Source organism: Hetaerina americana, unplaced genomic scaffold, assembly GCF_022747635.1.
Source record: "Hetaerina americana unplaced genomic scaffold, ioHetAmer1.1.p SCAF_4, whole genome shotgun sequence".
Lineage (NCBI taxonomy): Eukaryota > Metazoa > Arthropoda > Insecta > Odonata > Calopterygidae > Hetaerina > Hetaerina americana.
Genome location: NW_027286985.1, coordinates 34,000,740 through 34,023,433, shown reverse-complemented (window position 1 = coordinate 34,023,433; position 22,694 = coordinate 34,000,740). Strand labels below are relative to the sequence as shown.

Sequence of the window (22,694 nt, the reverse complement as noted above, 5' to 3'; positions counted from 1 at the left end):
TATTTTAATGTGACCCCACCACAAATGGCCGCCCCACTGGGGTCAGATGCCTTTGCAGCCGCCTCACTGAGGAACAGATGCTGCGTGGACTACCTTCATCTGGCTCCCAACCTTAGACCATGGGCTGCCAGGAGTAATTATCATAAATACCACCAGCACAGCTAGGGGTCATTGGAATGCACAAGCCCTTCCACCACGTCAAGGTTGTAGTCCATGGGAGGGATAAGACATTATGCTATTGATATTTTCAGCTAAAATTTTCCAGAGAGTGGAGATAGGAAAAGATAAGTGCTTCAACCACACATTTTGTGTAAAATTCACCCATCAACAATTATCCTAATTACTGAAGGACAAAAAAGCGGAGAATATCAAAATATAATTGCAATAGATATCTATATGGCTGTTAGTTTATTTTCATATAATTAAAGCACCAATTCATACACATATCACTTGTGAGTATTAATTCATGTGTCCAAGTCTCATATGTCACTCAACAGTACAATCAACGACACAAACAGTAAAGTCAACTAAATCACAAAAAAACAAAGACCATACAAACACTGAAAGTCTTGAAAATGTGGAAGTCTTGTCTAGTAGGCTTACTTATTTAAATACATATACTGGACAATGCATTACAATTGGTCCCACATGAAAAATAAGACGTAATAACTTACTGGCAACATTTCACAAAACAGACAAATTTAAAAAATAACAGGAATGAATTTTTATTTTAGGAGATTCATACAAAAATGTTGTTTATCTCAGAAGAAAACTTACTACCCCATCATCATAGCATTCCAAAAAATCGAAGTTATGCCTTCCATCAATTTAATCAGCCAACAAAACACTTGAATTAATACCTCCATGCCACTGCTGTTAAATAGAAATGCCATTGTACATTGAAAAGCCAAAAAGCTGGGTACACAATACAAATCCCACAAACTGCAAGTTCATACCCCAGTTGGGTGAAATTGTTTCTGGGGCTTGAGAAATTTTTCTATCATTCATAAAAAGAAACATCTCGGAGATGAGTTATTGGCAATTCTCGTTCAAATATTTCAACAAATGCATTACAAACATGACCCATTTGATATGTACATTTTATTCCAGATGAATTTTTTTAAAAAATGGCCACACAAGTTATGATACATATATACATATCTTTAAGATACAAAACTAAAAAAAACTTGCAAAAGGTTTACTTACCTACTGTATCAGAAGTATGAATATAAAAGTACAGGCAAGAACAATTATTTTTGCTTGTTGAGACTATTAGTGACCAAGTCAAAATATCACTGGCAGAAAACAGAATCGTAAGAAATTCCGTTAAGGTCACGAATCCACAAGCACATATGGGATTATAGTTCTGAATCATGCTCATCCACTAGATGCCAGTGAATATATTCCCACATGGTGCCCCTTTAAAAATTAAATTGAAACATTTACACTGCATCATGTTCCTGAAATGTGGCTTTAAAATCGATTGGTCTGTTGCTTATTAAAAACGATGTCTATTTACATATTTTAAACAATTCTTATACAATAAATCCACTGCCCGAGTGCAGTCGATGACTTCTGTTGCACTAAGTTTCATCAGCCCACAAGAAGGTTGAAATCTTCAAAGTGTTAAAATCCTTTGTGAAGAATTCACAAAGTACATCCAGCACACTAAAGGAAAAATGTTATCACAATGTCTCCGAGCCATCTTTCGTTTTTCCACCATTTCTCTAATCACCGAGCATGGAAATTCATCCGAGTCAATGCATGTGGAAATAATATAATTAAACCATTATATATAAAATCTCAGGAATGGAAGACTGTCAACACTGCAAACCTCTTCACAGGTCTAATTCTTCCATTGTCCGTGAAAGTCGATTGTTTTCAACTCGACGCCGCTGAGATCTGCGGACAGCATCTGCCCGTCTATATGGTTCACTTTTCAGGCCTAGGAGAATGTCTTCAAGGGCTCCGTTGTAGACTTCATCCTGTGGAAGGAGTTTCTTCTCATGCACCCGACTGCCTTGGCCAGGACCTGCTTGCTGTCCTGTCTTACTCTTCAGCTCATTTATCACAGCATCCTTTAAGCAAAAAAATGTGAATGTCAACAAAACAGTTTTAACTTTACCTCATTTCAATGGATAGCCCATTTTCTAGGAAAAACCTGAAAACTAGGTGGTTGAACTGGCTGTCGAAGGATTGTAAAAACCTACCTGCTGCTTCTTTTGATTGATCTTGTTCCTCTTCATAACTTCCTCGGAGTTGTTATTCTGGGCCTGAAGGGCAGCCTGCTGAAGTCGCCTTCTCTGCTCATTTTCTTGATCAGCCACCTGTTGTAAAGAGTGTCATGAATGACCATAAATAAAGTTGGTTGATGACGTAATAAATAAACATACAATTTCATCATGACATAACCAGTGAAAGCCCTCTGTGATTCAAATGATCTGTCACTTGATTAGGATGCTTTTCAGAGACTGAACCACCAAACTCCAGTTCTGAGAATAGAAAGTGAACTCCGAGTAAGTTGTATTATGAAGGGCAGGCTGGCCTATCCAGTTTCTGAGGAATTTAGTGAGATGTAACATGGCATAAAGCTTGGGGTTATGTGGTAACATAATGGGTAAAACACTTGGATGAAGGTTAGTTGGTCCCAGGTCCAAAGCAGGGAGGAGCCTCTGGACACATCCAAACTAAGCCACTGTTTTCAGATTTGGAAGCCACCAAAACTTTCTGAGATGCCAAAATTGGCATAGGGGAAGCAACTGACCTAAATGAATGACTTTCAAATGCTGCTTTGCAGGGTAATGTGGGTTGAGCTTCAGCCTCACACATCAAACCAACCTCCCAATGATTTATTCATATGATGTCCATTATTTTTCATCCACCAAATTTATATACCCCACTTATTTAAAATCATTGTTTCAAAGACTGTTTCCCAATGATCCAAAGCCCATTTTTAAATAATATTTTTGGCAAGCAAGACAGAATCTTGACTGAAATATCAGAAAATGAGATGAATCAAGAACCGAAACTGGGGAGGTGGGAATTATGTTTGTTTAAAGTTCTTATGACCTTCAGAAAACTCACAAATCATATTGATGATGAGATAGAGCTTTAATATTTGGAGATGAAAAAAATAAAGACTAATCATATCAATTTGGGCTGTAATGATTAATCACTTAATAACAGGTTTCCATATAAACCATGATTTAAGCAGTTGCACTGATAAAATTAGTGATGATTTTGTCATCGTGTCAAAAGACTATGGAAAAATATGTCTTCAAGGTAATAACCAGAAATGAGAAGACGAGATGGGCTTAGGAGCATAGGAAGTTCACCTGACCATACAGTTTACCCTGGAGATTTTCTGTTAAAGTTTTTGTTTAACATTTTCACAATATTCTTATCATTACCTTATTAAGTCATAACAAGACTTCTAACAAAAGATTTCTAATGGCTTAATTAGAATACTAAAATATCATGCCATATTTTGATGTCATCAGCATTTCCAAAGTCTCTTTTCGTATCGGAAATCAAGGAGCACCGAATAATTGCCCTTTCTGGCTCCAACTATGTTGACTTTACAGAGCTATGATGATTATAAAGAGAACCTCCATTTCATGAATCACAATAAATTATAACCCCATCAGAAAACATGAAAATTTTTAAGCATGCTTACCTTAAAAGCACGGACAAATCTCACTAACAGTGAGAAAAATGTGTTGGCATCAACCTGCCGAGGACTCTCGCCAAAATATTCCACACACTCTCGGAAAGCTTCCTGGCCAGCACGTGCATCATTCTTAAGCTTTCTAAGTTTCTCCTCAGAGTTTGCCAGAAAATCACGCAATACAATTCCATGCTTCTCTTCTCCTCGGAAATTCTTTCGATGTTCCAGCTCCTTTCTTGTTAGTTCCATCCCTTTCTCCAGCTCTTGGACATCTGTTGCAACATTCTCCAATGACACTGCAAGAAAGTTGATGTAAGTCATGAAAATTTCGCATTTATATTAATACCAATTTTTTATCAGAGTTATCAGGATGTAACTAATTATACATTCTAAATTCCTGATTCATTAATACAGAATTAAAATAAAGTATTACTGAAATTCATATAGGTGTACAAGTATAATATTGGGCTAAAAGGTTATTTGTTTTTGGAAGAACATTCTGAAATGACCAATTCATGAGATATAATAAAATGTATTAAAATTAAAATACAATAAATTTAATTATTGTAAAAATTCATAATTTAAGATGTTTTCTCCCATTGATTTAAATCTGAATTTAGACCACATGGCTCGTTGGTTATTGAGGAATCCCTCCAAAATATTAAAACATTCAGGTTAAGACAGTTTTTTCAAACAGATTGGCAACTTCATGAATAAAAAAATATTCATTACCCTTGGCTAACGTTACAAACTACTTACCAATGGCAGCTTTGTCAATGTACAGCAATTCAGATTCAAAGTTGCACAGATCAGGAAACTTATGCCTCACAGTGTCAACAATGTAATGAAGAAGGCACATCCTCTTATCCGTAGACTTAGTATCTAGGAGCGTGTCCAAACTTTGAAGTTTAAATCCATAGGCTGGCCCTCGTTTACTACTGTTTAAGTAGTTTCCAAAGGCCAAGATAATTTCTAAGAGCTTTCTTAATTTCTTGGAACTTTTCACGGAACTCGAGGCTGAAATAACTGCATGTATTTGCTACAAGAAAGAATATTTTATTTCAGTACCAATTCTAAATATTATGCAAAGGCAAAATTACCACAAAAATTTAACATCGATAATCGAAAAATGGTTGAGTAATGATCACTGAATAATTTAACTGAATTGGATTATTTCATTTTTAACCTTCTGCAACAGTCAAAGATTAACAAAAATAATGCATGTATTTACATTTATGAGTTCTTTTTATTTTAGGCAGACAATTCAAGTTCCTTTGTCTATTATTTAAACTAATATTTTATGTCAGAATAAAAATGTTACTATGGATGATATTGCTCATATGCCTTATTAGTGCATAGCAAGAACAAGACTTAGACGATCAGAAAATACTATGTTTACAGAACGTTTGCACTAAAAAAATTATATAACATCCTGATGCATATTATTTTCTTCAACTTTATATTTGTGATGCTATTCTAGTGTGATTTTATACTTATTGGCCCACTTTTTCAGATAAGGAAAACAAAATGGAAGATAGCAAGGTTTTTGGTGAAAATATATGGGGGCTAACATGCTATTTCAAAATAACTAACAAAAGAAATACATGTATGATGAAGGAATTTTTTATGATGTTTTGGGATGTTTCATTTATTTTAATGAAACATCCCAAGTGAACCATGGTTGAAGTTGGAAATATAGTAAACACATATCTCTACTTTTCCTCCTTTATACAAGAAGCAAGGATGCATGATTATAACTAATTCACATCAATGATTAATTAAGTGTTCAATTTAGAAAACAATGATTACTTCTTCCAGTATAGAACTAGTAGTTGGTGGTAGTTTGAGATTGGAGCATATACAAACATGAAGAACCACAAATAGTACTATATTTTACCTGAAAATTTTCTGTGCATTGATGGCAGACATTTGCAAGTGGTTACAAGTGTCGCATGATTTTTAATGAGATCACATTTATTTAAAAACTTTTTAAAATATATACAAATTGATGCTAAGATAATATGTAAAAATAAAATGCCTGTCAGCAGCTGTGTCATTATTTCAGGTGATCAATAAAAACCCTTTCTCACAAAATAACAAACTAAATTACTTCTCAAATGACCGTTACACAACAGTATAAAAATTCACCTTAATAATCAATTCATTAGTAAAAATAATTCTAATGAAGCAATATACTAACATGAATATAAAATCCAATAGTTATAAACTAAACTATGAGATCGTGTGCGAATTCCAGATTAGATGTAAATTTGAGAGATTTATATTTTTCATTAAATATAAATTTAATGATCAATTTGGAAGATGCATGTGCTCAATTTACAGAGTGTACATTGATAGATTTATAAGGATTCACTCACTGGTTGGACGACATGTATGTTGTCAAAGAAGTTTCCTATGTAACTCATTATGCTGAGTTTTGAGGATAACCTTTCAACTTTTCCAAGTTGCAGTAAGAATTTATCCTCTTCAGTCAGCAAATTGACATTCTTCTTCTCTGCAACATATTCACGATATGCCTTTGTCTGGAAAGAAATGAAGAATAAATACATACAATTATTAATAATGTATATAAAACATTATTATGATACTTGGAATGTGTCTGAACTGTGTAACTCACAAAACTTTCACGAAAAAATGACATTTTACACTATGACTCATTAATCCAGAATAAAAATAGGTTGTAATTATTTGATTATTCCCACAGAAATCACGTTAACACCAAACACTGATGTAAATTGCATGCCATTTTTACTCCTCATCATAGTCTTTTCATAATAGCAATTCCTTATATTAATGCAAATTGATTATAACCCTTGATGGAAGAGATAATGACAACCCAAGGTTTCAGAAAAAGGTTCATCACCCCAATAAATACTTTCTGAAGACTCTTGTGGAATAATCCCATGATGTAATTTCACAGAGAGGTTTCGTAGGCAGACAAAAAATTTAATCATTACTCGCATAAGAGAAGAACACAGGATTACTCAGAAAGAATAAAAAAAATTAACATCAAATTAGATCAAAATTAGAATAGGAACTTAAATTCCACATCATTTCATGAAATATCTCATTCCAATGCTCACCTAAATAACTATTTGTCTATATAGAGAGAGTAAAGCAATAAATTAAAAATGAGATAAGGTTAACAGATGAAGAATGTGAATCAATCAGAGATGAAGAGAAGAGGTCTTATTTAAACAGCAATACAAACCTCTTGTTCACTCGGCACCATCCTTTGCAGAATTTCAACATTTTCTAAAGACAGCAGCTTCAAATCAAGAGCATTGACAGCAAATATAACTTTCTCCACTGGCATTTCAAGTTTTCGCCTGGAAATAGCTGTTGAGAAAAATCAGAAATGGTGGAATAAGCATTCACTCATAATTTTAATGAGAACCTGAGCATTGGGAAAAATTAATAAATGTATAAATTTCACTTTTATTATTCACAAAATCATTTTTAAAATTTACCAGACAGGTTTAGAATAAATGAACGTGATTTAATTTAGAAAAAGTAATCCATCTTAAAATAAATCCATCTTGAGGATATTTTCCAGATTTCTGACTCTCAGTTTTACAAAGCTCAAAATTCTCAACCCTTACTCGAAAAAAAAACATTCCTGTTGGATCACAATCTAAGTCAATAGGTAAATTTTCTCTGAGAATGAATGAAATTGGGATATTATCAAGTTTTTATGATAAATCAACATTATTTTTGCAAGTTATCTGTAGAAAATTATAGTTTTTGACTTGTGGCTGATTAGATTGAAAAATATGATATTCAAAAAAAGATAGCTAATCAATACTAACTTTCATATCAATCGAGTTCAAACAGAGAATGGAGCAAATATGAGTTCGGATGGTGGAAATAAAGACAAAACCATATCTGAATTTCTTCATGACATTTCACATTGCATTTACTTCGTTAAGTCTCACATTTTAAGAAAAAATTGGTAATAGTCTTCAAACATTCAATCTCTTTTTCCAAATTCTATGAAAATAACCAAGGACATGATGCCACTAGTGGTCTTTTGGAGAGGGATTATGAAATAGTCATTGCTGTGAATAGTCAATTGTCAGTTACAATAGATATGGTGGATTATGAAGTAAAGAGGGATATTATTTTCAGGATTTCAAAATCCAACAGCTAAGAGACAAATCCTTCAGAAAGGTTAACTCAATAATAGGCGCTAAAATTGTTCTCCTTAAAAAAAACTTTGGCATTCCAACATTACAACACTTACCGATATTACGTAGCCTGGTATGCTCAAGGAGAGATATATTCTCAGGTCTCTTAAAGCGTTTACTAGGGAATGTGCTCAGTCCATCCACCTCAGCATCTCCATTTAGCATTCCACCTACTCCTCCTCCAATCTTGAACCGTTCCTCAAAATCGGCAAAGTCAATCACACCATGTAGACGATCATCATCTAACTCGTTGAATATTGTGCCTCGCACCTGAAATGTGTAGGAAAATGTGAGATAAGTTTTGATTCTCCCACTTTCCACAAAATTATCAATTTCTCCAAAAAAGCCATTTAAGGAAATGAGAACAGAATCCCAATTATAGTTTTGGTTCAATGGTCAATGCTTAATTAAAAATTTTGAAAAGTAATGAATCATATCTCATTCTACAAACTTCCTACACCTATGATATTGCTCATAGAGTGTAACCAGCCAAAGCTACAATTACATAAAAAAGCCATGGATTGATGCACAAAGATAATTCCTATTTTCTATCTATAGCCTCGTTCTATACCCTTTCTTTGATATTTGCTGTAAGCTTCATAACCTTTTATGAAGCAATAACTTTTTGTCATGCTTTTAAATATATATTAATCTCTCATTTTTCTCCACGTTTCCATGATTTTCAATGCATTATTAAATATTTTCACAAGTATTTTTCAAGATATAGTTATTATGTAACAATTAAATACAATGCATTAACAGTGAAAATGATCTCTCATATCATATTGAAAACCATTTAGCTTATAACATATTTACTCTATCACGGTTTACCATGAATTTCACTCAGTTGTGACATCAATAAAATGTCATTACCTGAAGACCCACTGTATATATCTTGTTCTACTTGCACTTTATCATGAGAATTACAAAAAACACTTTCATATGCAACTTTCACATTAGTTTTCCCCAGCCATACCTCCTGGCAGACAGCATTATTTTACCACGGTTAATGTATAGCATTTATTCATTTATACTTCCATATAATAATCACCTGGACTCTTTAAACACAGATTTAATCCACTAAATTATATGCTAAGCTACTAAAACTAAATTATATGCTAGTAAATAATTTATTTATGCAGCTCTATTTCATTTCAAAATAAATGGTCTATTAAGGGTATTTTCGCTGGTTTGGAAAAATTTGTTTGCTTGGACTCTTTTGGCCACTTTTTAAAATGCCACTCTGAAACTGATAAAATTGAAACAAAGTCCTACTACATCAATTTTGGTTTAAAAAATACCAATTCGTCTGATACTTTGAATTAAATAGGTTCAATTAATTTTTACAGATGCTTCAAAAATGTATTTGAATGCAATGGGATAGCTGACTTGAATTACATAGTTTCCCTGGTCCAGGTGATCTTTTTTCTAAGCAACTCTTATCAGCTACTAAGGCATTATTAATGCTATTTTCATATCATTGTGAATTTGGCTGTTCAATAATATGAACAAATAAAATATGGTCTTGGCAATGCTTCAGTGCTCATGAGCAAGGGAAACTCACTTGGTTCGGCTTCAGTGCAACCCAGTTTAGTGTTGGCAACTTGTATTTCGTCTGCACTTTCCTCTTGATTGTCATAGCCCCATCAGGAGCTAACATCATGCCAGGTGGTGGAGGCACTGTGACTGTGGATGACCCACGGATGGGAGGTGGTGGTGGGCATGGTGGAGGAGGAGGAGGTGGTGGGCATGGTGGGGGTGGTGGTGCAGCCACTTGCACTGCTGGGGGAGGCACCCCTGGCTTCGTACCGTCAACTCCCAGAGCCTCAAAAGCTATCAAGGAAAAGAATTACTTTCAAAAATTTTGGCCAAGAAAATGAAAGAAGGAATTTGAAGCACAATTTATACATTTGACCATATTAATAAAAAAAACTTAAGAACAAATTAAGCAGAATCCATGAATAAGTTCATTATTTCTCAAATTACTCAATTTAACTCCAAATAAACTACATCAAAGGCATAATTTATTAATGCTCACTACTTATTTATTTACAGTTTTACTATTCTCACATGCATGAGAATAATCAAGCAGTTTATTTATTCTATGAAAAAGTTTTTAATTCAACTTTTGAAGATTTTATATAATATTTACAGAATGTTTTAAGACGAAAATAACAGGTAAATTGGCTTGTAACTTTAAGTTACAGGAACTATTTGATGATTAAAATTGAGCCGTTTTTGGCCTATACTCGAGCAATTTTGAGTGTTTCATGCTCTTGAATGGATTCATGCCCTCCTACCAGCATTTGCTGCTGCCACTGAGCCAGGAGGAACATTCCTTGATAGTGTTTCCAGCTCCATTATCTTTGACTCAAGCATCGACTGCCTGTTCTGTGACTCCTGTTGTTGCTGCATCACGGCTCTTCGTAGTGTCGCCACCTCCTCATCCACCTGCCGCCTGCCCTCCTTCAACTCATCACGCTCAGACCGTACTGCTCCCAGCTCAGTTTCCAGTTCAGCCATCTTGGCCAATGACTCCCTCTCCAACTCCGCTAACCTCTCATTAGCCTGCGATAATAATGATTACCATATTGTTACAAACGTCTTGTGCATCTTTTGTAGAGGTGTCTCATCCTTTGATTTTATGAATGATATTGTGCACCATAGCTGAAAGTGTTAATTTACTTACTTAATTTATGCCTCCCTTAGACTTTAACCTATTCCATACACATCCCTCAAGTTGATAGGGTTTTCAGTAAAATTAGTACCGTAAAGTCTAAGGACAATTGTTTTTGCAAAAATGTGGGATGCTTCTTATTACAGGTATGTGTACTCATTTATTTATTCCCATGCAAAATAAATGACCAAGTACAGTTTAAAATTGGCTGGTCATCTGTATGATTACTCCTATGTTGCACCAATCCTGGCATCTCCACCATTAATGGCAAATGTAATTTTAAAAATAATTTACAGAATTTAAGAAAATTTTGTAACACAGTAATCCTTCTACCATAGACATGGATCGGTCTCCTCACTGTGGGAATTTGATAATAAAAAATGTAAACGAACTAAAGAGTCAAACACAATGAAATTTGATGAAAATGTTTTGTACATCATCATACCTCAGTGAAAATTCAGTAATGCAAATGCAAAATATGGAATAGTGAGCAAAATGATAGGATAAGATGTAGAATGTTTTAAATTTAAGTTATGATAAGTAGACAAATTTTCTCAAATTTCCTATTCACTGCACCAACTGCCTCCACTTACGGAGGCTTTCGAAGCTTATGATGCAACATTAAAATCACAATTTTGTTTTTAGCAATGAAAAAACAGATAGCTTTCTAATAGTTATTGGCTAAATAATTTCATGTCTATGACATCTATACACATCAATTTATGTCTTTCCGGGATGATATTGTGATTTGACTTTTCAAAGGCAACCAAATCAAGTTTAAAAAAATACAGGCTGATTCCAAAAATTTGGTCAAAGATATGGCAAACAATATATGCATGCAAGTGCATTTTTGACACTAATGGTGAGACTATATTTCAACGTTCCTCATAGCACATATTCCACAGTTTAAGAAGCACATAATGTCCAATGACATCAATGAAAAATAGAATAAAATTCAATCTGTATTAAATACAAGAAAATAGGTGGTGAAGAATAAAATCTGAACATGATGAAAGCTGTCATTAATTTACTACTTTTACTTTCAAATAGAGAAAATACTTACATGACCCAGTTCATCCTCCAATTCAGCAACTTTTTCTAAAGCAGCAGTCTTTGTTTCACTGTCTTCCATCAATGCAGCAACATCAAAGACATTATCCAGATAAGCTGATATTTGAACCTAAAATTAGAGCATTGCAATACATGAGGAAATATTTTTAAGATCAGTATAAGTAATACTTAATTTTTCTGGAGAGAAAAAATAAGAAAACCTTCGGACAGGTACCTTGCAAAACTTTCATTATTAATGAACAGATAAGCTTTTAATGACTTCATCATAATCAATAATGGGAAGCAATTAAGTAAAAGAATATTCCTAATAAGTAATGATATGGACTTTCCACTGCTACTTTCTTAAATGCCAATATTGCCCGTAGTTTTTACAAGAAAGTATGAAACTAAAATTCAAATTACTCCATCGACAGGGAAAAAAGAATTCAATAAATAGATGGTATACTGATTCCAGCCTCTCTGTAATTGAAATGGAATTATTGCACTCTCTCAGAAGAAACGCACCATATGTTGGGTGAGATTTTTACATGAACAGACAAGAGCATCATGTTCCTGAAGAGGGGATGTTTCAATGATTACATTTTTTAAATATTTATATTTGGTACAAATAATGAAAAACTCTTACACAATGATTAATAAGAGAGAAATGAAAATAAGAATCTTTTTTACCCATTGTACACAAAACTAGGAAAGAAATCATTTATTTTTTAGGTACACAATTAATTTTATGTAATTTTATTAATCTATGCAATTAAATATTTTTTTCCACATGTAATGCATACTTACAAGTAAATTCAATTCTGAGGGATATTGACCATCCCTTTTACATAATTATAAATTTCATTATTTATCTCTTCAATAAGTTATCAACCACTACTTGGTGAATGTAATCACTTGCATTGTTAACATTCATTGATGCACATCAATTTATCAAAATTAATGAGTGTATAAAAAAAATAATCTCTAAAGAAGACTAAGAAAATATGCATAGGAGCCCTGGCAAGATTTATGCCATTTAAGGCTGTAACTGAATGGCAGGGAGTTTGTTTGTTTGTTTCTTAACTTCAAAAACAAATCCAATTCACTGTTGAAATGCATATATAATGAGATTAGCTTAACTAAAACACTGATGGCTATTGTTTAGTCAATCAAAATAGGAAAAATTCATGCTAATAGAGATTTTTGGAAGTGTAATAATTGTGAATATGAACCAAGCAATTACCTGTAATTCTTCACTTTCAGTATGCCTCAACTTCTCCAGATAGTCATCAAGGTTAAGTTTGGTGAATTCATACTGGAGATGCACTCGGAAATTCATGTCTTCCACGGAATGTACTACAATGTTCACAAACTGCATACAGGCCACCTATCGTTCCAATGATGACAAGGAGTTCATTAGACCAGACACTGACAGTATAAATAATACAGTAAGATAAATTTATCATGCCCATCAATAATTATCACACAGTGAAACACCATCATGAAAATAATCACTAAAATCATGGAAGCAAAGATTTTCAGTCAAGCACCCCAACTGTTTAAATCATAAATTTTATCGTTTACATCATATGTGTTTATTAAAAATCAATTCCAAAAATGAAGAAAATGAGCATATTTACCATGAACTCAATGTGGAATACTTCATAGTTTATGAAATAGTCCATCAGTGTCTGGAAGCGATGAGCCTCTTGCACAACTTCTTTAAAGTTATCGAAGGCTGACAGAATAATTTCATGTCCTCCCTTCACAAGACAAATTGCAGCAAGTAGTTCCAATACCAGTGCTTTAGTCCTGTAAACAACATAATGCACTTTAAAATTGCAAATTTAAATACAAGACCTAGGTTCAAATAGCTTAAGATAAAAACTCTGCACCCATTCAATATTGCATTGACCAAGCATTTATTTTCCAAAGTGGCTTGATACAGCCTGTTAACTAGTCAAGAAAACTTTCTTCAAGGTAAAAGTGCATCAAATAAAAAACATAGGAAATGATCACAACAACATTTTCAGTCATGAGTATAAGTGTGAATTGGTGGAATGGGATATCAAAATAAACAACTTCCCTCTGCGACTAAAAGCATTGAATTAATTTTAAACAAACAGCATTTTTGCAATAAGTTTCACCTGATGTCGATAACAATTAAGGATGTTACATTAATGATTACATGTACTTTCTCCTGGTATGAAGCTAAAGGCAATGCTTTAATTAATATATAAATAACTATTTCATCAGTGATATCTAATCAAATGAGAGTAATGCTTAGTTAGCAACTATGTAGAAATCGTATCAACTTCAGAATTGAATCTCTAGCATTACTTGCATTCCAAATTTTATGCACTACTTCTACGAGAAGAGGTGCATAAACTTCTTGTATCATTCAATCCATTAATGCATACAATTATTTCCCATCCATCCTTTTTGCACCTATATGCAATTCCGCACTTTTTGATTTATTCCATCTATTATATATTATCATCATGTTTATTTTTATCGTTATTATTATAAAAACATCATTTATTATTATTTATCCATTCTATTATTTATTGATATTATGAAATGTAACTTTATAGGCCACAAAAATTGATTATTTTGATCTCATATAATAACACAGAGTAATGATGAAAATGTACGCAGCTGCCTTCAATATTGAGAAAACAATAATGGCGCTTACAATTAACAACAATAAACTTTTAAAATGAAGTTTCTGAATCTGAGGCCTTCTGGTCCACAACCTGCATGCTTTCCCCAAAATGCTACCACATGTTTAATCAAAATAGTGGATCTACTTCTACTATCCTCAATTATTTTCAAAGCCTCAAAAAAGGAAGAAATTGGGAAAATATACCTAAAAACCTAATTTTTCAATTACTTAAAAATTTCTTATTTAAAAAAATATAATAGCAGTTTTTAATTTGCCTGGCTTATAACTCTTCTTTCTCAACTTCCTCAATATTATTTTGCAAATCACTCTCAGTTAAAATACAAGATTTGTATGATTTATGCACCTTAATATGCATTGTTATTTACAGCAAGTTCCAAGACGTTGATAGGCATTGCTAATTCCGTTAAGAAAAGACTTATCCATCTAATTGCATTAGCAACCAATGACACCCAAAGCCTGCCTACTTTTTTGAAGTAATTCCTGCCATATTCCCTCTCCTCTAGCAAATATTACATCATCGCAATGAAAACATAATTTTCCAATGCAACAGGGTATCCTAACTGCATATTATACCTGCCATGTAACATAAGCACCTAAATATTATTTAATATGGTGGTAAATATCTAAATTAGCACATCCGAAATTACATTATTAAACAATGTAATGATTTGCTTCGTTGTTCTATAACTGCATGAATTCCACATGTCAGCCGATACACAGAAATGCCCCCAATCCATAGATACGCAAGCGGCTAGGTCGAAAGTGTGATCAATTATATGGTATCCTGTCCATACCGCAACCCTCATTTCTTTCAACGGTCACCACCGCGCGGGAAGAACCGCTAGAAATTTTTTTAGCCATTGCCGACTCAGAAGACTTGGGTCATGAGCTAAATGGTTTGTTTCAAAAGCACACGATAATATTTATGCCACACATTTCACAGCCTTCCGGTTCTCAATGAAAAAAAACTTTTGTGGAGACAGTGGACATTCCAAGAGGATTACCGATTCTCCCCGACATACCCCCTGCTCCCACGGACAATTTCCGATTTCTCAGGGCGGAGGACACCTCGAGGTCATTAGACAGTGTCCCCTGCGACCATAAGGGAAACGAATCGCACGCCCGTTTCACCACATCTGGCTGTTCCGCGGCACTTTCCGCAACACTTATCCGCCACTTTTTAAAAATGCGATTCGATTAGTTTGATTCTCACGCACAAAACATTGAATTAAATAGGAAACCACTCTAGCATCGACGCTCCCACGACACACACCTGAATTCCTTAGGACTTGGGCTTTGAACGTCGACTGAGTCAAGGGTCTGCATGGCGCACCGCTCTCCGAGAGCGGAGAAAGAAGTTTAACGAGGACCAATTAGGACGGGGGAACTCCGTCAAGCATTCTCCCGGGAGCTCCCCGACTCCCGACGCCAGAAGGGTGAATGGTTGTGAGTCAAGCAGTGCAGTCACTTTGGTGGCTCAATTGGTGACAAACATGGGCACTCAGGAGAGGGATTCTGGGAAATTCTCTCAAAGTTGGCAGGCGGAGGAGAACTAGAGAGGAAAGGGGTGAGGAAGGGTACGGCGAAGACGATGACATTGGAGAGGTTAAGCTTGTTGGCTGGAGAGAGGTCAAGCGCTGCCCATGCTTCGAAATCAGCCCGAATCCCCCCGATAAGGAAGACGACAGAGTGGACAACAAACGGATGCGAAAATTCCTAAATTCCTTTATCTCCCAAACTGATTCCGAGACAGGCACAAAGACATCTCTTTCCTGCCAGACAGTATTCTTCAACGGCAGCATGCGACGATGAAAACATTACGACAGTTTTAGGTGCTTCTCACTAGAGCTAAATATGTGCCCTGGCGTGAATTTTACAACTGGGCATTAATGTATTTTGTAATTTACACAAGACTATAAACTAACTACCCGAGGGATGAAACTTCTATTTATTTTTGCAAAGGATATGTCTAGGCAAGACGATTTTTGGACACTGACGAATGAGGAACCAATTGAATCAAGCACATTAATAGACTCGATAACATGGAAAACAAGCTGAGTACATGACACTCGTGTAAATAAGTCAGAAAGTAAAGTTTACTCCAAATACTTATATAATTTACCATTAAAAATTAACAGAAAACGACTATTCTTCGCGAATAAATCATTCATATCTATTATTTCGGCAGAGATGTAGAACCTGAGTCGAATCTTTGTTTGAAATAAATTCAGTTGCATGCATTCTACTTATTTTAGCAATCAGTTTAAAAAAATATTGAAACTTACGTCTGTCTTCATTTGCATTTCCAAAAGTACGAATTGTATCCCTTAGCAAACCATGCATACAGATATTTTGCATTTAATGTCGTCTTAATAAAGACAAGGCTATGGAAAATAAAGCGCCAATGCGGAAAGCCCACAAAATAACTGAAATCCGTTACCTTAGTAACCGAATGAATCACAGATATCCGTAAATAAATAATTATAATTGAGGTGCATGTTCATTGCTTTCACGGAAATTAAACTAGAAATTTTAGGACATGCTGAACGTTTAAATACCTGTTGCATACAATCCAACGATGATTTTTATGATTTTTTGAATTGATTTTTTTTATCCCGTCACATTTATGTATTTTACATTCTGAGAGCTTAATTAATTCTAAAAAGGAAGTTTTGGAGGGAAAATTGAATAATGTCCAAAGCACCACATTAGAAAATAGCCTTCGGTAGAACAACATGTACTTACCTTAAACTTTTATGCATTAGGCTAAGGGTAATGCAGGTGATTGCCTCTTGGTGTTGGATGACCATATTGAATCCATACTGAAATAGAAGGAAAGGGAGAGAGACATTAGAACATGCAATCAGCAATTTAAGTACGGGCATAATATAGTACGAGAAATATCTCTAAAGAAGGAGAAAGAACCGATAAGCAAATACCGTAATTGTCCGGTTTCCGAGTTTCCAAGCCAAGGAAGGAGATTCATAAATTAGTGATGGTATATTTTCGAGTGCAATACCGATCCTAACAAGACGACGACGCGGAGAGTACTTAACGTGCAACACGTCGTCCATAGCATGCCAACTTAGAGGGTAGGGTTCGAATCCCAGTCAAGGCGAATGCTTTTTACACTCTGAAATTGTTGCACTTAAATTAACCGTTTAGTAAGTTTTTATGCTTCTTGGAAAACATATAATATCACATGAAAGAAGTGATTCGCGAAGAAATGGAGGAGAGATAGACGAAAGACTCCATCCCTTAAAATCCTGCCCACCTCAAAAAAAGCCATAATTCGCAATAGAGCTAACCGGAAAGCCCTGATAGCGCAAATAGGTTCAACGTCTGAAAAATTAATGAGGTCAGAGTAAGATGATCACCCCCTCCATCGCAAGATTGATGTTAGGATATTTCACACCGGAAACGTATAAACCCAACGCATTTGGAAATCCTTCTGGCTCGCTTCAAGTGAGCTCAAAAATTCCCATGAAACAGTATGAAGGGTATGCGCTCTGATGAATGATGTTTATTCGATCTGATGCTATGAATAATGCCAATTAATTAATATACCTATACCTGAACCTAGCATGCCACAGGAAGACTTTGTGCCTAGGTGATAATAAGATCATCGAACACCGTAGGAATAGAGAAGATAGATGCCCCGACTGCTACGTTCATTTCGCATTATACCAAAGATGCAATGTTAAATTACGAGTGGAATACCAAATACCAATCGAATATCGGTTCGAATAACAAAATTGACAAGCTAAAATGATTTCTCCGCGAATCACTTCTTTCATGTGATTTTACAAGTTTTCCAACAGCATAAAATTTACTAAACGGTCAATTTAAGCACCATCGAATGTAATGCCTTCGATACACTTGCTTATCTGCCTTTAGGTATCGTTTTTGACTTTCGTAACCACAATCTAATATTAATGAACATTAAAACCAAGAGTCTGGGGTAACCGTTTGATGTATATGAATAAATAACTAAAAATACAATAGATTCAACAAGCTCCAATAAGAAATAAAATATTAAGTACCTTACAAAATTAAACAAATTTGTTATGTACTTGCCGAGGGGGGTAAAAAAATCAGCAATGTATTCCCCTTAATTCCCCATCCCCGACGTAATTTTGAAGTACACCACGCCAACCCCTCTAAACTTTTGGCCGGCTCCACTAAACCCCTTATGTTCACTCCTACATCCTCCATTTCATTCCATTGTCTCGCTCTTTGCCTCCAATTAATCTTCACTTCTTTACAGCTTCCTATGCTGGTCGCCATCATCCCGCCCAGCAGCTGTCTCTCATATTTATTCGCAAGTGCACCAGTGAATACCTCCATCGTTCCTCTCAAGCTTCACTCCCCCAACATTCTGGACCGAAAATACGACATTAATATTATCATTTCGATGCGGTGAACAACTTTCAACCAATGTAGTAGGACTCCCTTTCAAGTTTCCAAACAACAGTTTTCGCGCGTTTCTCTCAAGCCTTTTTTTTGCCTTGGAGGGCGATTTCCTTGGTATTTTTTTGGGCCATTCCCCGCCATCCTAATCCCACACATTTTCCCGACGGGGAATCCGCATTTTTAGTGCAGTAAACAATTGGTACTGGGAACTCGACCTGTACAAAAACTCTCCACTGGATGAGGAACTACATTTTACCCCTTAGGGCAATCGTTATTAAACACTCATGGGAGAATTCTATCGCACAAGCTTATTATCACGAACGAGAGAATTTATTACCACGTGCTATTCATACTGGCGAAAGCTAACAGTACTTGATTTCTCAAATTGGTCTGCGTTATTTAATATATGTGTATGATTATATTAACCCTCGCTGTTCAAAATGTCTACCAACAGGACAAAAAATTAGAAAGAATAAAAATAATTCAAAGGAAATAAGCCGAATTTTCCAGTCGTAAATTACGTCATATTAAATCATATAAATCTGAATTCATTTACATGGATTCAAAATTAAATCAAACAAGTTAGATGATGTTCTCGGTATTTACATTTAAAGTTCAAATTCTTGGCGCTTAAAATGGAGCGCTCAAATCATCTCTAACTCGTGACTCAATAAAACATTTTCGTAAATGACCAATTATCTTAAAAAGTGTTCCACGTTTGTCACTTTCGGAGAAAAAATATTGGCAAAACTATAGATGAAATAATATTGCATTCAACAGTACAAAACGCTTAGGACTGACGCTCAAATATGATAATAATTGAGGGCATGGGAAGAATTACGTGTACCGCCTTGCTTTGAGTGTGCTTCTAGTGAGTGATGCGATATTGCAGTGATTTTTCCATTATATATTGGTACAAAATTCAATTAAATATTTGAAGCCTTTAATTGAATTGGCTTTGCAAAAAATAACCATGACAGAGCAGGAGATTACTCCGAGGTTATATTAGGATTAGAATGGGATATGTTTGGGGAGGGAAGGTCAGCTAAGCTGAGGAAGGGCAGGCAGGGCTAAAACTAATAAATGTATTTCTGGCCAGGACATTCAGCTTACAAACGACCCCATAAATCGAACGCCTTATTACATGGGTAGGGCTGTCCAAGACGGGAAAATAACACAAATAAATATCTGAGACGGTAGAAGTCATAGTTGATTCTTTTCTCGAATGGAACAGAACATAATCTCAATAGGTAAATGACTACATTTCACTTTTATTTAGGCATAAAATTTTGGAATTCTATTCCTCCCCCCTTAAACGTCTTCTCCTTTCCTCTACCTCTCTTCCTTTTACTCTAATAGGCAAATATCATCCACTTTCATACCCGAGTGATACAGAGTATTTCAATAAACTTGTAGTTATCAAGTTTAAACAAAGTCCTGACAGAATACGAGGCGTGTTAAAAAAATAACGGTGATTTGAGTTATTTGAAAATAATTTTCATTTATTCGTCCGCATCAAGTTATCCCCTCAGTATTTAGTCCCCATTTTATATTAAACACTTATGCCAGCACATTTTACAACCCTCGAAACACTACTGGAACTCGATCTTTGGTATAGCTTTTAGCTTTCTCAGCGATGTGTTTGCACCCTCATCTATGCTTGTAAAGCGATGGCCCTTCATAGTTCTCTTTATTTTTGGGAACAAATACGTCACACGGGGCTATGTCTGGCAAATATGGAGGCTGGGACATCATAACAGTGTTATTTGTGCCCAAAAATCTACGAACAAGCAGTGAGCAGGGGCACTATCGAGGTGGTGCAAATCCATGAATTGGTTTTTGCTATTATTTTTGTATTGCTTCACGCGAACGGCGTTGAACTTGTAAGTAGTAAGTAGTTCTCTTTATTGATCGTGTGACCTTATGGCAAGAACTCATAGTTTACTATGCAAAATTACAAAATGCCCGTTACTCTTTTAACACAACCCCATGTGTATACATACATATGTACGTGTGGGTGTATTCGTACATATATATATATATATATATATATATATATATATATATATATATATATACACATATATATATACACACACACGCATATATATACATATATATGCATATATATAAAAAATTTATTTATTCATTTATGCATATAAGTGTATGTTTTGTTTTTACATTAGTCTGGAGTGTCATTCCTATTCAATTTTTTAATGCTGAAAAGAGTAGGTAACATACTTTATGTCTGACGACTAAATAGCGAGGATTAACTAATTAATAAATTATCATTTAAGCTGCCAATGATGATGAACGGCGTCAATTAATTTATATGCGTTCTTGGTTTAAATACTTTCTCAAAGGCAGTTTATTTTAATTCTTCACTCATTAAAGATCTGCTCGATGATCGATGAAAACTTGGTCGCACGCCTTGCGGGCACCTTGAGAGCTACTTAAAGTAAACTGCCTTTGCGGGTGTGAAATTTCAAAATCAAACACGGTCGATGCTTTCTTTATTTAATAGAAGAAAAAGGGCACAGGATACATTTTACAATTATAAACCTTATTGAAGATAATCACTGAATTGAATAAAACTGGAAGATTTTGTGAGTTAATCGACGGATATTCTAATGATTATCCCAAATCTTAACGCAAACAAATATAATTGTAGCACATGTTTACAGTAATACGTTCGCAGCGACCTTGAAGAAGTTACGTCGCAGGGACAAGCAGAGGACAAATAAACACGAACTGGGACAGTCCCTCTCTTGTAATCTAATCCGCACGGAATGGAGATAACGAGGTGTACTTTCATTTATCGAAATCAACTAGTCAAGCGTCGATCAATAAGGAAATCCGCGAAGACGTTGACCAATGCGTTCATGAGTTTGGGTACATAAGGTTAACATACATTACGTGAAAATGATTCCTTTCCGCCCAACTCATTAAGACTAAGCGATACAATGAAACACTGTCGCAAAACACAAATCAAACCCATAGTACCAAAAGCCGCATGTAAGCTCCCTACATTTTTAAATGCAACAAACGGGAAAGCACACCCCATACGAACACCCTGCACGTGCAAATATTTTAGACAAAACCATTTTCAATCCTTCAAATACTTATCACGCTTCCAAAATGTCACTCCCCAGACCCAATCTAAATTAATTTCAAGTATTTTTCCACACCATCGGAGAAACTGAGAAACTCACACATAGACACTGATTTATGACTAAGGGCCGCATTACCCTTAAAATGTAATATTTATTCACCCATTTTTACACTGAGCGAAAGGATAAATAGGTCGGCTAAATTCATGCACATGAGATGGGTGCCGCTTTTTGTAAGACATTTTTAGTGTCCATCATATAATTCGGAGTGACTTCCATCTATGAAGTCACTGGCAAACACGAAGCAAGAGGGTGAAAGAAATTTCTTCCTCACTTTGTTTTGTAAATAAAGCTTCTAGCTGCGGGTGACTTGAAAAAAATGTCCTTTTTCCACGAAGGCTAAGTTTCTGAGCCATAAATCGCACCGCCCCAAATTTAGATCGCCACTAAAATATATTTACCACTGTGCTCAAAGCTCCGATCATTAATTTCCTTCTTTTAGCGGACGCGTCTTCGGCTAACAAGAGTCTCCTCCTAATACACTTGTTATTTGGCTCATTTTTGATTAAAACACTTTCATGACAAGCAAATTGTTTCGACAATTCAAATTTGTGCCCAACTCAACCAATATTTCTACTTCCGACGTCTCGATAAAGTCAACTCCTTCATCTGTTATGATAAATCTTCATCCCGTGGGTCTCAAATTAATTCCGTAAAGATGACATAAGAAGGAGAAATTTATTTCACTTGTTTTTTCCATTGACGCAAGAGAAGAGTCGTTCCCTTTATCATCAAGTTGCGTAACTAGACACTTTCTTTCACGATTCCGCCTCCTAGTTTCAGTATCCATCCCGTCTTATCCTCCATCCATTCCATTCTGAAT

General features: G+C 35.1%; 1 protein-coding gene across 1 annotated transcript in view; it reads right to left on the bottom strand.

Moving 5' to 3' along the window:
- Positions 1–407: 407 nt before the first annotated feature.
- The window catches only part of Frl (formin-like protein), a 489,166-nt gene continuing 466,879 nt past the window's right edge, over positions 408–22,694 (bottom strand). Inside the window, exons 7-19 of the mRNA XM_071590308.1 lie at positions 17,034–17,110; positions 13,243–13,414; positions 12,846–12,989; positions 11,616–11,732; positions 10,176–10,443; positions 9,440–9,708; positions 7,932–8,145; positions 6,900–7,027; positions 6,046–6,210; positions 4,427–4,706; positions 3,677–3,963; positions 2,211–2,327; positions 408–2,078 (exon numbers count right to left, since the gene is read on the bottom strand). Coding sequence (XP_071446409.1) covers positions 1,839–2,078; positions 2,211–2,327; positions 3,677–3,963; positions 4,427–4,706; positions 6,046–6,210; positions 6,900–7,027; positions 7,932–8,145; positions 9,440–9,708; positions 10,176–10,443; positions 11,616–11,732; positions 12,846–12,989; positions 13,243–13,414; positions 17,034–17,110 — 2,478 coding nt within the window. The 3' untranslated portion in view covers positions 408–1,838. The remainder of the gene's footprint in view (positions 2,079–2,210; positions 2,328–3,676; positions 3,964–4,426; positions 4,707–6,045; positions 6,211–6,899; positions 7,028–7,931; positions 8,146–9,439; positions 9,709–10,175; positions 10,444–11,615; positions 11,733–12,845; positions 12,990–13,242; positions 13,415–17,033; positions 17,111–22,694) is intronic.